The 15138-nt window shown below is 42.6% G+C and overlaps 1 protein-coding gene across 2 annotated transcripts in view; it reads right to left on the bottom strand.

The window, feature by feature from the left end:
* The window catches only part of RDX (radixin), a 125389-nt gene that overhangs the window by 67790 nt on the left and 42461 nt on the right, over window positions 1–15138 (bottom strand). For both annotated transcript variants that reach the window (XM_065405032.1, XM_065405041.1), the window contains exon 2: window positions 6469–6543. In XM_065405032.1, coding sequence (XP_065261104.1) covers window positions 6469–6480 — 12 coding nt within the window. In that variant the 5' untranslated portion in view covers window positions 6481–6543. The remainder of the gene's footprint in view (window positions 1–6468; window positions 6544–15138) is intronic.

The raw sequence follows: 15138 nt of genomic DNA, 5'->3' as shown, positions 1-15138 counted from the left end.
CTCAAACCATCCCCTCCAGCGAGACATTCAACCACCAGTATGCACCTGCTGAAAGCCTAATTGAACCTTCTTTTGCCAGGCCTGCTGAGATCAGTATGTTTGTCAGTAGCCAAGGCAAAAGGGAGTACGCAGGGTCCCCCATGTTAACAGGGTGAACAGTATCTCCATTTATAACAATATCATTTAGTGGGAATAGTGTCCCAACCTGTCCATGAATGTAGACTCCCAATCATCAGAAAACCTTGGCATCATGAACTTTTCCAGTGCAGCCAATGTCGGTGTCCATAAATCTGCCTGTGGGGTGCATAAGGGTCTACCTAGTAACGGAGTAGTGCCCTTTGCAGTTTATGTAATCTTGGGCAAGAGGAGGGCAAAGTAGGAGCAATCCTATCAATGGCCCCAGTATAATTTGGAAACCCCATTCCTCAAAACCAGGAGTTACTTCAGGGATATTGTTCATGCCCACCACTTTTGTGGAAATCATATGCCTTATTGCCTTAGAAACCTCCACAACCATTTTACCCTTGATTGACTTTCCAGCGCCGAACTAGTTCGCAACAGACCTGTAGCAGTTTGGCGTAGCCAGCTTCCACTCGGTTACAGCAACCTGCTTCGGGCCATTAGGGATGCCCTCATGCAAGTCATATAATGCTGGAGGGTTGGGGCATGCTGCTCACAAAGCTCCCAGAAATGTAACTTTCTTCACGGGAAAGTTTGGGATTCACTGCTGGTCATCCCAGGTCTGTATGACGATGCGATCCCACCACTCTGTGCTTGGGGCCCGGCACCAGGTCTATGTAGGTGGCATCAGAGGCTACACAAAGTCAGGAGCAGCATCAGCTCCATTTTTCTGTATCCTGTATCGCGCTCCTCCAACAGGTGCCTTTGGTAGGACAGAAACTGCTACAGGAATGTCCACCTCATCTCATGGCTGCTCTGCCCATTTGCTGGAGTAAAAGTGCAAGCAAAAGAAGCTCTTCAAATGGTGACTCCTCCCTGCTGCTTGATCCAATTGCTGTGAGCATGCAGACCCAAAAGACAGCTCAGCAGGATCTATTGAGAACCTGGCAGGCTGTGATAACCTCCTGTAACATGCAGGGTGGACAGTCAAATTTTCCCACACTGCACCATGAACCAGGGGCTAGAGCAACAGGAAGCCTGGCATACACTGCTTTGATTCAGCCTGCATACTGCAGTGTGGATGTTGAAGCCGTGGGCTAAAGGCCCTGGTCCAGAAATTCTAAAACTATGGTCAATATGCAGTGTTGAAGCTTAAGTGCTGGGCTTGCAAACCCAGGGTTTGTGGACTCAAATCTCATTAACCCTAGGCTTACACTGCAGTGTACACATACCCTCTGTTGGCCACCCGTATATCCATTTATACTGTAAAAATAAATGCCACATATCTATTTGAACTGTAATTTAGCTATCCATAACAGGGTAGCTGGCCCATTAAATGAAACTGGGCTCAACTCTCCTGTTCCAGTCCAGATGCTCCCAGCTGGACCAATTAATCAGACAGGGCAACACCTGGGGGCTAGAAAAGGTGAGTCAGAGCAAGCTGAGTCAGTCAGAAGAAGGGCCCTAGGAGATAAGAACTGCCAGAGACAAAGTGGTTCCTGCAAGAAGACTGAAGGCAGAAGAGCAGAAAAAGGGATTTTACTGGCTGCTGTCCCCCAAGCCAGAGAGCCTGGGCTAGAGGAGCAACAGAGGGAGATGCCTGCTGGCTCTATGCTGGAGTGCCAGAGCCCAGGGACAGAGAGGGCAAAAAGAAGGAGTAGAAGTGGAGGGGCTTATCCACTGACATCTTCTTGCTTGAGAGCTGGACCCCAAGGAACAGTGAGAAGGGCCAGGGGGTGTTTGAGGGATGCTTTCCTGGCAAAAAATCGTCCTGGCAGAGAGGCTATGGGAGTTCCCACCGGGAAGAGCTGAGTTGCAACCCCAGGTGGAAGGACTGGGGATGGCGGTCCTGGAAGATGGATGGAAGAGGACAGATAAGGAACCTAGCTGTGATGGAAGACACTGGGGTATGGTGACAGCAAAGACTGTTTGTTCAGAGGCGATATGGATGATGTGTTGGGACTTTTGTTAGAGATTATTGCATGATATTTTGTAATAAATTGGACCCCGGGAGAGATGATATTTAAGTCAGAGCCTGAAGTGGAGTCCTCTAGGTTACTCATGAGGGAAACTTGAGGTGAGGAGCCACTTGCAGGGCTGTCCTGAGGCCACAAGGCCTACCACATAACAGGAAAGTAAATTTGAAAGATTTTCCTATGAAAGTGATATAACTAAACCTTATATAGCCAAAAAAAGTGAATTTACACTATATTCAATTCAAATATCAAATTTAAATACTAATTATTAAAATTCACTATAATCTTCCAAAATTTAAGATAATTAAGAAAATGTTAGGATATCAACACTGTTCTACAATCTGAAGTCTACTGCTTTTGGATGTATTCTATACCTGAAAAGATTTAGGAAGATATGCTAATTATACTCCCTTCCAGCATAGATTTTTATTTTGTTGCATCTACACTATTTACCATCATTAGGTGTCCAATGTAGTGTCATCCTTCTTCTTCTAGGGCTTGGAGTCCTGTATGCACATACTCCAAAGTCTAACCAAAAATAGCTGTTGGGAAAAAATATTGTAGAAGCCCTCTTACTCTCTGTAAATGCTACAGTCAATTAAACCTAATCTTCTTAGGCTATGAAATGATTAACAGTTATGTAACCATGTCTAATTTTAGTCTCAATGCTTCTAGTTTAGGTGAAGATCTGAGAAAATGGCATATATTTAAAAATGATTTTGATTCAGTTTTTTGGGAAGAGCATACTGGAAAAAAGAAGATTAAACAAATAATCTACTCTTTCAGGATGTTGAGATAACTAAACCTTTCAAAAGGTCATACATCCATTGATAATTATTATCTTTTGTGAGTTAAGGGCCTGATGCAACTCCCATTGAAATCACTGGAAGATTACAATGAAAACTGGATCTGGAGCTAAATTCCATGATGCCCAATAGATTTGAGAATGTAGACGAGTACAGGCAATGCTGAATAAATAGCCTATGGGAAGGCCACTGGATCCCAAATATAGCCTCAGTGGAAAAAGTATGCTAAATCATCAAACAGAAAGTATTATCAGTCCTAGATATTTCTAAAGTACTCATCACCTTAATGTCTTTAAAAGTCCTAACTCCAACTTTTCATTCCAACTATCTGGCCTAATAATGTATAAGTGATCAAACACTCCCACCTTTCAAAAAATGGCTATTACCACTCAAAAGATGTAATTCACAGTCGCATGAACATGATCCCAGAAGGAGACTTAGTATTGAGAAAGTCCTAAGAATTATCCAGCTAGGTTCTGTTATTGAATTTATCTGTGATACAAAACTGTCAACTGGATTCTGTGTTCAACATTCGAGCCAAATGATCTATTTTCCATCTAAACACAAAAATTGAAACTGAGATCCCCTCTGGATTTCACTGGGATCTGCAGCTGTGTTATTAGAGGTGGTAGTGAAATATAAAATACAAAATTCTTCTTTATAACAGGCTAATACACTAAAGCCAAACACAGTTTGGCAGAGGTCTTTTCTACTAAGTCTTTCAAAGTCGAAACAATGTATATGAGCTTCATGACTGATTATACATAAGATCCAAAGATAAAATTTATTCTACACTGGTATGAAGGTTCACCTAAAAAAAAGAAATCAATGAATGTGTTATATTGCCTAGGCTCACACATTTGCAAGAATTTGTTAGATCCTCTGAATTCTACACATTAGACCACTCACATTCCAACCAAGACATTATAAAACAGAAGACAGCTAAAACAGTCATAGTAATATAGGTAAAAAGAGAGCTATAGCATAATATTATAACTAGAGAGCACTTTGATAATACTAAGTGCCAATCCATGAGATGCTCTACAGTAATTAAGGCACCAGTCAAGGCTTAGAGTTAAGTCTAAAATACATTACAACTAAAAATCAACAAATACAGAACAGATAAAAAGTTAGAGTAGTCATTCAATGGAAAAAGAGGTCCATACAAGGATTTAATACACAATGAACTTGGGAAAAAATATTTTTTTGGTTGTTAGTTGGCTGTTTTTAAATTGAGAGCTAAGGTGAGGCAGATGCCCAGAGAGAGAGACCTTCCACAGCTTAGGACTGGCCACAGGGAAACAAACAAATCACATTCTAACCCCAAGCACAACAGTAGGACTCCTAGAAGGAAGTAGATGTCACAGTACATATTTTCATAAAGACAAGTCTTGAACATAACCATTGTTTAGGCCATTCAGGCCTTAAAAAAAAAAAAAAAAAAGGACAAACTAAAAAGAAGTCCATCCACCACTTCAAAAGCAGCCAATGAAAAGCTTGAGGGCAGGTAGTATAATTTTCATAATGCTGCTCAATACTGTGTGAAAGTGTGTTCCTGCATTATGCATTAGTTATTAACAGTAGGTACAGTTAATGGCAATTTATAGAAGGCAATGCCAGTGGATTTCTCCAAAATACAATCGTGTACTGTAACTCCCTTCCCTAATGTGTTTATTTCACTTGGTATTCCTCCATGGATTTCACATTCTCCCCAGAGGTCTGCTGGCAAAGCCCACGACAGTAAATTGAGAAGTTGTATATAAAAGTTCCCATAAAACTATTGCACCCCTTCCTAACAGGAGTCCAGATTCTTCTCTGAGATCTGGTATTCAAATTTTCCTTGTTTCCAAGAGAGAGTGCCAGCACTTCTAACTCCCTCCAGTCTCAGCTATGAGGGAAGAAAGCAGTTTATATCCTACTTCCTCCCTTCTTCTCAGCAGCCCTGGGACTATATTGCCCAGGATTCTCTCTGGCTAGCCAAGGCAGAAGGGAGCCTTGCCCACCCAAACTTCAAGGTTCTGGTCCCAGGCCACAGACAGAGGTAGCAGCCTGGATTCTCCTCAAGCCTCTTGCCTCCCAGTTGCTTTAGTTGTTCCATGGATCTGGGTTTGCATAAAAATCCCTGTAATGCAGTAGGATGGCCCCCGAGACTTCCCTCCTCAGTCTTAAAGGACCACTAAACTCCCATCACCCAGGTGGGAAGCTCTACTGAAAGCCCTATTAAGAGAATCAAAATAATCAAGCCTCAGTGGGTCACAAGTCCATGTGTTGTTGTGGTATTTTCCTACATTTAACACACAGCTCCCAATGGAAAGGGTGTAGCCATAAAAGAAGACAACCTCCTTATACTGACAAGTCTGAACCAACAGCAAAATTTCTTATCACTCTAATGATTAACAGAGCTACATAAGGGCTAGGTATTATCATAATTATTTATTCCAATGGCTGAGTACAAGGCAGAAATAGCATTCAAGCTCCCATTAAGTATAGAGAATAAGCAAACAGGCCATTCCATGTCAATAACTTGGAGGATGAAGGGACAACTAGAAGCCACTTTATGGATGGTAGAGGAGAGCCTTAATGTCCTACTAAAACTCTGGCAGACTGATTCAGTGGCTAAATAATATTCTCCCAATAATATTCTCTCCAAAGAATATTGGAACCTTTCCAGAAGCTGAAGTTTAAGGGTTAACCAGTTTGTGTTCCTCATCTCAGCAGGAACAGGGATGAGACCTGGCCTCAATGCAAATGAGGTGCTAATCAGACTATTAAAAGTTTGTGCTTGCCTTCCTATCGCATTTACAGTCCCAAACCACAAATAAGATCCAAGTTATTCCCACCAAGGAGTCAAGCCAAAAGACACCCAGGCCAGTCCTATGGTGCAATGGAGGCCATGGCATTCTAAATTGACATACAAGTTTCATTACATTGTTGCTCATCACTCCCCCCCACCATAGGGACTTATCACTGCTCACCTAAGCAAGCCTTTCCCTGCAAGCCCCCATACAGGGTCAATCCAATACACATTAAGTCAATGGAAGTACTTCCACTGACTTAAATAGACAATGAATCAGATATATGAGGCATCTCTGAAGCCACTTTTCACCATTATGTTTCACCTGAAACTCCAGAAGCACAATTCCCCCTAACACTGTGCTGCAATGTTAGTTCAGTATTGTCAGAGTAGGGCCCCCCAAAATGAAACACTAATCACCACTTTTTGAAGTACACCTCTACCTCGATATAACGCTGTCCTCGGGAGCCAAAAAATCTTACCGTGTTATAGGTGAAACCACGTTATATTGAACTTGCTTTGATCCACCAGAGTGCGCAGCCCCCGCCCCCCAGAGCACTGCTTTACCGCGTTATATCCAAATTTGTGTTATATAGGGTCGCGTTATATCCGGGTAGAGGTGTACCAAGATTTTTATCTTGGACACTTGCTCAAGTATTAAATAGGCCCAACCTTGATTATTAGCTTATGAGATCTGACAAGATCACAGTCCAGGGAGCATTATGGCTATTATTATGTCAAATTCTAGAAGAGCAAGGAGGCATCTACTTACTGGCTTCGGCATTTTTCTCTCCTTCTCTGAATCTCTTGTTCAGTCAAAATCTTCTGCAAATTCTTTTGTCCCCGTCTGTTAAAGACAAATGTAGTATGGTTGTTATGCAATTAATCATAGTAGAGTTCGTGTACATCATAGCAAATAGTACAAATTCCAACAGAGGTAAACAAATAAGTAGTCTACCTGCCCAAAACACACTTCACTCTGTGGTTGATCACTGAACATAAAAGCAATTGGAACATCTGGTAAAAACAGCAATGTCCTTTTACCAGAACTAGAAGAGCAGAGTGCAAGCAAATTAGATTCATTTTATTAGTTTTCTGCAGCTGCACTTTAAGTGAATAAAGAGACAATGGTGATCTAAAATGCTTTAGCACTCCTTTAACAACTTTGATATCACAGACTTAATACCAAGGGTTCTAAAGATTAGCCACTGTTTAAAAATTTCTTTAAAGTTGAAGAGTGCTGCATAAGAATTAAGTATACCTGCACCACCAAAATTTGCACACTGAATTCCTATGCTATAATTTAATTTGTCCACCCTAATCAAGCTTTGACAGTACGCAAACATGGAGAGCCAAACAGGATTTTTAAAATTAAGATATCCTTTTAAAATCTATTTAAGGAGGAATACCCTGTTAATTTTGTAACCAATCAGGTGCACTAATTCAGATATTCCCTTTTCCAAACAAAATGAAATGTATATAAGTTGAGGTAAAAAGTGAAATCACGCAGAGTGAACAAAATCTGCTCTCTGAATTTTACTTCAAAGCAGCAAAGTAGTGAATAATGTCACTTGCTTTAAAAAAACAACACTTTTTACTCTAGTATAGACATAGCTGTAAAAGCATTTACTTTTATTGTGTTCTAGAATTTCAATGTAATTCTTCTGTACCACAAGAAACTTGCCTGCATTATAGCATTAGATCAAATCGCATTGTTATCTAGCCACCTTCTCCCCCTTGGATATAGCACCATTTGTAAAATTTAGTCGTTGCTATGACCATTTTGTACAGGTTGCCAGGGAGTACGGCATCGTCCACAAAAACAACATTCACTTTCAGTGCAGTCGTACTCTGAAAAGTGAGTAAGAATGTGCTCACCACAATTGAATGTGGTGACTTGTCTTGGCAGCAGGAAAAAGAGGACAAGGTTCCTTTAAAGGTCCTACTGCATCTGGGATACAAGGGAGGCAGAAGGGCGATGGACTTACCTAAGTAGAGTGGAACAGGACATGGCTGGACCAGAGAGGGACACTGACCCACCATATGCACCAGAGGAAGGGGGGGGGGGGGAGATCTTTATACTCCTGTATTCCAAAGGGAACTCTTTCTCAAACACTGATCAGCAGCTCTCCGTCCCACACATGAGAGCAGAGTAGAACCAAGTTTTATGATCTGCTGTGGGTTTGCGCTAGTCACCTTGGGGGGCGGGGGAGGAGGCTGGGAAAGAATATTTCCCTCACCACCAAATTGGTTGAGAAAGGTCGTGGTTTTTGCCTTCTCTACAGCAGGTCGGGGACCCAGTGAGGTAGGTAAGGAGGTTAGATTAAGATGTCGCAATTCAGTAGGTAGCAGGCCTGTCACATGTCCAGTGCAGATACTCATTACAGAAAAGATAGAGCTCCCTAATAAACAGGAATTGTAAATGAATTTAGGGGGAGGCATCCCCTCAGGAATCCAGAAGGTGGCTTGGAGCTCCTAACATCTGCTACATAGGGAGACAACCCCCCTTATTTCCAGTCCCCCTTAACTCTAGTATAGGGAGTTGCAGGGTCCCAGCAACAGGATGGTTGGGAAGGAGGAGGGACAAACTGAAAATGAAAGAGTTTTTTCCAGATTTCATAAAAAACCCAGAAAATGAATAAACACAAATTTTTCATAACAATTTTAGTTTTCAAAGGAAAAAGGCCCATTTTTCATTTGAAAAATATTAGCTAGTTCTGGTAATGATAAACAGAAACTTATTTCATTTTAAGCTAAGGAAGGCTTCTAACGTGGTACTGCTGGAACCAGTCTTATTTAACATATTCATTTATAATATGGTAGAAGGTATCAACCGCACATTATGAACTCTCCTCTGTGAATTTCAGTAGACTTTAAGGTTACCAGAGGCCATCATGATCATCTAGTCCAGTGGTTCTCAACCTATTTACCACTGTGGTCCGCATATGCAGCTCTCTGTGTGTTATGTGGGCCACATCCACACAATATACACACACACACACACACATACACATATACATATATATATACATACACATACACACACACACACACGTATATATACATACTACTTGTATGGCCCTGAGGATGTCATATGGGCCGCACGTGTGCTGATCAGGCCGCTGGTTGAGAACCACTGACTAGTCTGACCTCCTGCACATTGCAGGCCACAGAACTTCACCTACACACTCCTGTAGGATGACCATAACCTCTGGTTGAGCTACTGAAGTCCTCAAATCTTGATTTAAAGACTTCACATTACAGAGAATCCACCATTTACTCTAGTTCAAACCAGAAAGTGACCTGTGCCCATGCTTCAGAGGAAGGCAAAAAACCCAGGGTCTCTGCCAATCTGACCTGAAGGAAAATTACTTCCTCGCCCCAAGCTGACTGAGTAGAGTTGCAAACACCATGAAGAAATAATATATGGAGATCCTAGAAAGATCAGAAACAGGAGCAAGAAAATAAAGGGCAGAAGACAGGGGCAGAAAATTGCTTGTGGATTGCATTCATTTCTCAGATTCACATGATCTAAAAGGTTGACAAAATTGAGTGAGTTCACATAAGAGCAACAAAAGAATCAAGGGGCTGAAAGGACTGATTTACCAGGAAAGAACTTTACTATTTATATTTAGCTAAACGACAACTAAGTCCTTGATACAGAAAAGCAGTTAAGCACACATACTTTAACTCCCATTGATTTCAATGACACTTTAAAATGTGCTTAAATGGTTTGCTGAATTGGGATCTAAGAGGAGAAGACACAGTAACACCAATAGGGAGATTAATTCAATATGATACATGGGGAAAAAAGAGAAAAAGAAAACTAAAAGTTAAGACTACTGATACTAGTTTAACCTGGTCTCCAAGGAAGACATGCATGATAATACCTGCCAATGAAGGTTTGTTCCTTGCTTACACCATGTTTACTAGTCATCTAATCCAATTTTTAGAAGTCACAAATTATGAGATTTCCACTACCTCCCTAAAAATACTATGCCACAGCCCAACACATTTCACCATTGGCAAGTTTTCTCTCATACACAGCCTAAATTTTTGTGCTTGGTTTTTGTCTGTACATCTTTTTAGGCTCCTTTGTATCATACTAATAATCTAAAAGATTATTGCAAGTTTTGAACAGACCTGCCAAGAGAATCTCTTGCACTGAAATTTGTCATCTCAGCCAATCATAATTAAAGCTGCGGATCTGTCATGGAAGTCATGGATTCCGTGACTTTCCAGGACCTCCGTGACATCTGTATCGGCTGGTCTGGGGGCCACCTGAGCAGCTCAGGCATCCCTTGGGCCAGCTGCACCGGCCGCTGCTGGGGCAGTCTCAGACCACCTCACCCTCCCACCGCAGCAGCAGCAGAAATTTGGGTGTGGGAGAGGGCTCAGGGCTGGAGCAGGAGGTTGGGGCACAGGAGGGGTGAGGACTCCCGGAGGCGCTTACCTCAGGGGGCTTCCTGGAAGTGGTGACATGTCCCTCGGCTCCTAGGCGGAGGCATGGCCAGGCAGCTTTGCACACTGCCTCCACCCAGAAGTGCTGTGAAGCCGACACTAGGGGAGGGGACAGCACACAGAGAACCCTGGCTGTGCCTCTGCCTAGGAGCCGAGGGACATGTCACCGCTTCCGGGGAGCCGCGTGCAGTGAGGTAGGGAGCCTGCCAGCCCCTCAACTGCCCTCCCCCAGCAGCAGCAGGGGTCCCAGGCCACATGCTGCTGCCTGGCTCCCCCCCGCAGCAGCTGTGGTGGCCCCCGGGCCACACACCCCCTCCAGAGCACCCGCGGCGCCCCTGAGCCGCTCCCTGCCCCAGAGCACCCAAGATTTAGTCAGGGGTATACAGTACAAAGTCATGGACATGTCATGGGTCATGAATTTTTATTTACTGTCCGTGACCTATCCATGAATTTTACTAAAAATGCCTGTGACTAAAAGGCAACCTTAATCATAACTAAGCAGTATATAATTTAACAGGATTCAGAAAGTGATTATTTATCTATCATTTGTATCACAGTAGCACACAGAGGAGTCAATCAGGTCAGGGTCCCACTGTGCTAGCTGGACACTGTAGTTTAATGACAGCCCCTGCTCCACAGAGCTTTTGAACCTGGTTAACTTTGCAGAGTACACAAGTGACAAAGGCAAACAATGTTAAACTCTTTTATGCATTTCTTCTTTAAATAGTATACTGCAAACATCTAAAGTCACAAAATTAGTCACTGCAGTTTTTCTTTAAATTTGAATTTGATACCTTCAAAAGAGGTTAAAATCAACTTTGTCAACAATATGCTTAAGAGAACTTTGATAAAAAAAGATTTTAGAAATATTTAATCTGCTTCAATATCTCCACAAAACTGTAGAGGGCTGCAATGACTCTGTAAATTACATTGTAAATTTCTCTTTCGAATTTCATTAAGAGACTGAGACCAGGTCTACACTACAAACTTTTGATAGCATAACTATGTTAATCAGGGGGTGTGACGAGATGTGATCTCTAACCATCATTAAACCCCTAGTGTAGATGCAGTTATAACAGAAAACTGTGCTTTTGTCCATATAGCTTATTTCATTTGGGGGAGAGGGGCAGGCTGCAATAAGCTATACTGACAAAAGTATAGTTTTGCCAGTACAAATTAATCCACAACACTATCTGCGTATTGCCAGTATTGCTGTAATCGCATAGCTCTACCAGTAAAAGCGCTTCTAGCGTAGATCTTGCCTAAGGGTAACATTTTCAAATGACTTAGGAGTTCATTTTCCAAAGTGAGTTAAGCACTTTTGAAAATTTTATCCTAATGGTTCGTGTACTTTGTAAGTCACAGTAATATTTTCCTGAAAATGTCTGTTTGATCCCACCATATTTAAGTAATCTTTGCATTAATTCCTTCTCTTAAAACAAAGACGCCAGATCAGGATTAATGTTTTCACATTTAATGAGGGTCATACCTTTGTAAAGATTTTGAATCCAACACAAGCCACCAGAAAACCCACTGATTTATTGCCACATTTTAATAGAATGCTATAATAAATTAGATACAGTTCTGTAACTGTGTAACGTAACCACAATATTATAATGCTATGTAAAACTCAGATTCTATGGAAAGGGCCATGTACCTAGACATTCATTTTTATAAGGTCTGATAGACCATTTCTTCCTTTAACATGTTCATAAAATGTTTCAATTAACCTTTGCTAATTACCATCTTAATGATGGAAGAAAGAAGGCACATACACACACTACACGGATGATGTAGTTAGCTGGTATTTTATTTTACATTTAAAAACAACAACAAAATAACTTGGGACCAGATCATCACTTCTTATGGAAGTTATTACAGGAATGGGCCAGAAGGAAAAAAGACTAAATGTTACATTTTCAGAGTTGCTGACATGTTATTCCTTTAGAAACAGGATAGGGGACTTAATCTCTGAAATGCAATGAGCTCCCCAGGTTCAGTGAACATCTCCAAGGATCCACTGAGAACAAGAGCAGCAGGGGACTTCAGAACTTGCTCAGAGACATACGGCCAGGCTCCTTCTCCTGGAGCCTGGCAACACAGCCCTAAGAAAACCATCCACTTTCCCCCAATCACCCAAAGTGGAGAGGTTTTCCCACTCAGGCTACATTATTCCGCACCAGATTCCCCATGGAATTGGAATTGGCCAAGGGCTCTAAGTACTGCTCTATCTCCAGCTCTCCCCATCCCACATGTAGACACCCAAACTCCATGATCTCATAATTGAGTACAATATTAAGAAATATTTATGCTTTAAAATTGTGTTAGAGTGAACTATCAAATAAGCAGTTGTTCAATAAAGTGCATCCTGTCCAATTATTGACACTAATTATTGTTACAATAAAGCAAATACCATGCAAATATTTGAACAAAGGAGATTCAGAATCAGTGTCATACAGCATATTAGAGTGGGAATCCCCTTTTGCCATTTAAGTGTTTCCAATAATATCACATTTAGTGTAAATAAACATTTCAATTTTATAAAATAAAATACTTAGGCTTTGGAACAATTTATTAATTCCATGTACTTGCTTATAAGTTCTCTAAACATCCATGTAAACACTGAATTGCAGAATCCTTGAGAAGGGTCAGAAAAGGCCAAATTATTATCTGTTTAGATTTCCTTCACTTTGCAAACTACCCACTACTTTAATCCAATAAAGGCTCATCATCTACATTTCTCAATATTGACTTGAAAGAGGCGCCTTTAAGATGAAGGGATAGTTCATGCTCCGTGACTATTTAATCCTTCAGTCCTTCAAAACCATACTCTACACCAGTCATGTGGACCTTCTGCAAAACGGTCAACTGTGTCTACATCACAAAATCAACCATCTGAGAATTCTCCAAGAATGCAGACTCTTGATTAAAAAAGGATATCCAACTACAACGGTCAGATTTTAAGTCATTAGCATGTATCAAAGTTTCTATTGTAGCCAACAAAAAAAAGTATTTATCAAAAGCTGACAAATAAAGCTTTCTTTGTAAAATGACAACACAAAATGCTTGATGCCAAATTCTGTCATCACATATTTTATGTAGCAGCTAGTTTCCAAAAGAAACTTTTATATACAAAGCTAAAAGCCTAGGGTAAAAAGAAGTGGGAGATTGAATAGGATGCCTGCTTGGAAGAAGCAGGCATCCTATTCAGAATCAGAGTCCCTGTCCGACAACTTAGGCACTGCTTCTCTGAGAAAGCAGTTTCCTCAGCAGGTCTATTAAAGGGTAGTTGGTTTACCTACTACTGAGCACAGAAGATGGGAAATGACAAAGGTGGTGGTGAAGCAGACTAATCTGGTACAAAGAGTTTTCTGTGGGAATTATGCAGCAAGAGTTCTATTTTATTTAAGTTCCTATTATTGAAGTATCTAAGCACCTTAGATCTTGGAAGAAGTTGACTTTCAATAAATCTTGGAGCACTGGGTTAGTTCTAGAAGACTGGAAGAAAGCCAATTCTTAAAAAGGGTAAACAGGATAACAGGGTAATTATCGGTTCTTGGCTATTTAACATTTTTATCAACAACCTAAAAGAAAACAAAATCATACTGATAAAGTCTGCAGATGACAGAAAAATTGGGGAAATGACAAATGACGAAGAGGACAAGTCACTGGTATAGAGCAATCTGGATCACATGGTACACTGGGCGTAAGCAAACAATGTGTGTTTTAAAACAGCTAAATGTAAACGTATACATCTAGGAACAAAGAATGCAGGCCATACTTATACGACAGGGGATTCTATCCTTGGAAGCAGTGACTTTGAAAAAATTGGAGACTGTGGCGGTTAATCAGCTGAACACAAGCTCCAATGTGATGCTGTGGCCAAAAGAGCTAATGCAATCCTGCATAAAAAGGGAAATCTCAAGTAAGAGTAGAGAGGTTGTTTTACATCTATATTTGGCATTGGTGCCATCGCTGATGGAATACTGTGTCCCGTTCTGGTGCCCACAATTTAGAAGGATGGTGATAAATTGGAGAGAGTTCAGAGAAGAGCCACGAGAATCATTAAAGAAGGGGTAGGGAACCTTTTTTCTATCAGGGGCCACTGACCCACAGGAAAAAAAAAAAAAAAAAATCAATCACAGGCCACACACAGCCCTGCGGGGAGGCATGGAGCTTCCCCCACAGCGAGGCAAGCTGGTGCTTGTGACTCCAGCCCTGGGGGAGGGGAGGCACGGAGGCTCAGGTGGGGCCCAAAATGAGGGGTTCAGGGTGTGGGAGGGGACTCCAGGCTGGGGCAGGGGGTTGGATGCAGGAGGGGGTGAGGGCTCCAGATTGGGGTGCGAGCTCTGGAATGGGGCTGGGGATAAGGGATTTGGAGTGCAGGAACGGGCTCAGGGCTGGGAAAGGGTGTTGGGGTGTGGGTGTGGGGTCTGGGAGGATGTTCTGACCTGGGGCAGGGGGTTCGGGGTGTGGGCACTGGACAGGCAGCGCTTACCTCAGGCAGCTCCCGATCGGCAGCGCAGCCGGGCTAAGGCAGGCTCCCTGCCTGCCCTGGCTCCGCGCTGCTCCCAGAAGCGGCTGCCATGTCCAGCCCCTAGGTGGAGGTACGCCCAGGCGGCTCTACGTGATGCTTGCTGCCCGCGCCTGCAGGCACCGCCCCCACAGCTCCCATTGGCCACGGTTCCCGGCCAGTGGGAGCTGTGGAGCCAGCACTGGGGGTGGGGGCAGCACATGGAGCTTCCCTGATCGCCCCTGCGCCTAGGGGCTGCAGGGACATGCAAGCCACTTCCAGGAGCTGTGCAGAGCCAACCGGACTTTTAATAGCCTGGCAACCCTAGCTTCCCCCCAAAGCGGGGTGAGCCAGCGCTCATGGCTCCAGCCCTGGGGGGGGGGGGCAGGGGGAGGCTTGGGACTTCCGGCCCACAGCGCAGAGATTTGCCGCATGCCAGATGAAATTAAGCAGCGGGCCACATTTGGC

This window comes from Emys orbicularis, chromosome 1, assembly GCF_028017835.1.
Source record: "Emys orbicularis isolate rEmyOrb1 chromosome 1, rEmyOrb1.hap1, whole genome shotgun sequence".
NCBI lineage: Eukaryota > Metazoa > Chordata > Testudines > Emydidae > Emys > Emys orbicularis.
The sequence above is the reverse complement of the archived record's forward strand: the minus strand, read 5'-3'. Positions and strand labels throughout refer to the sequence as shown.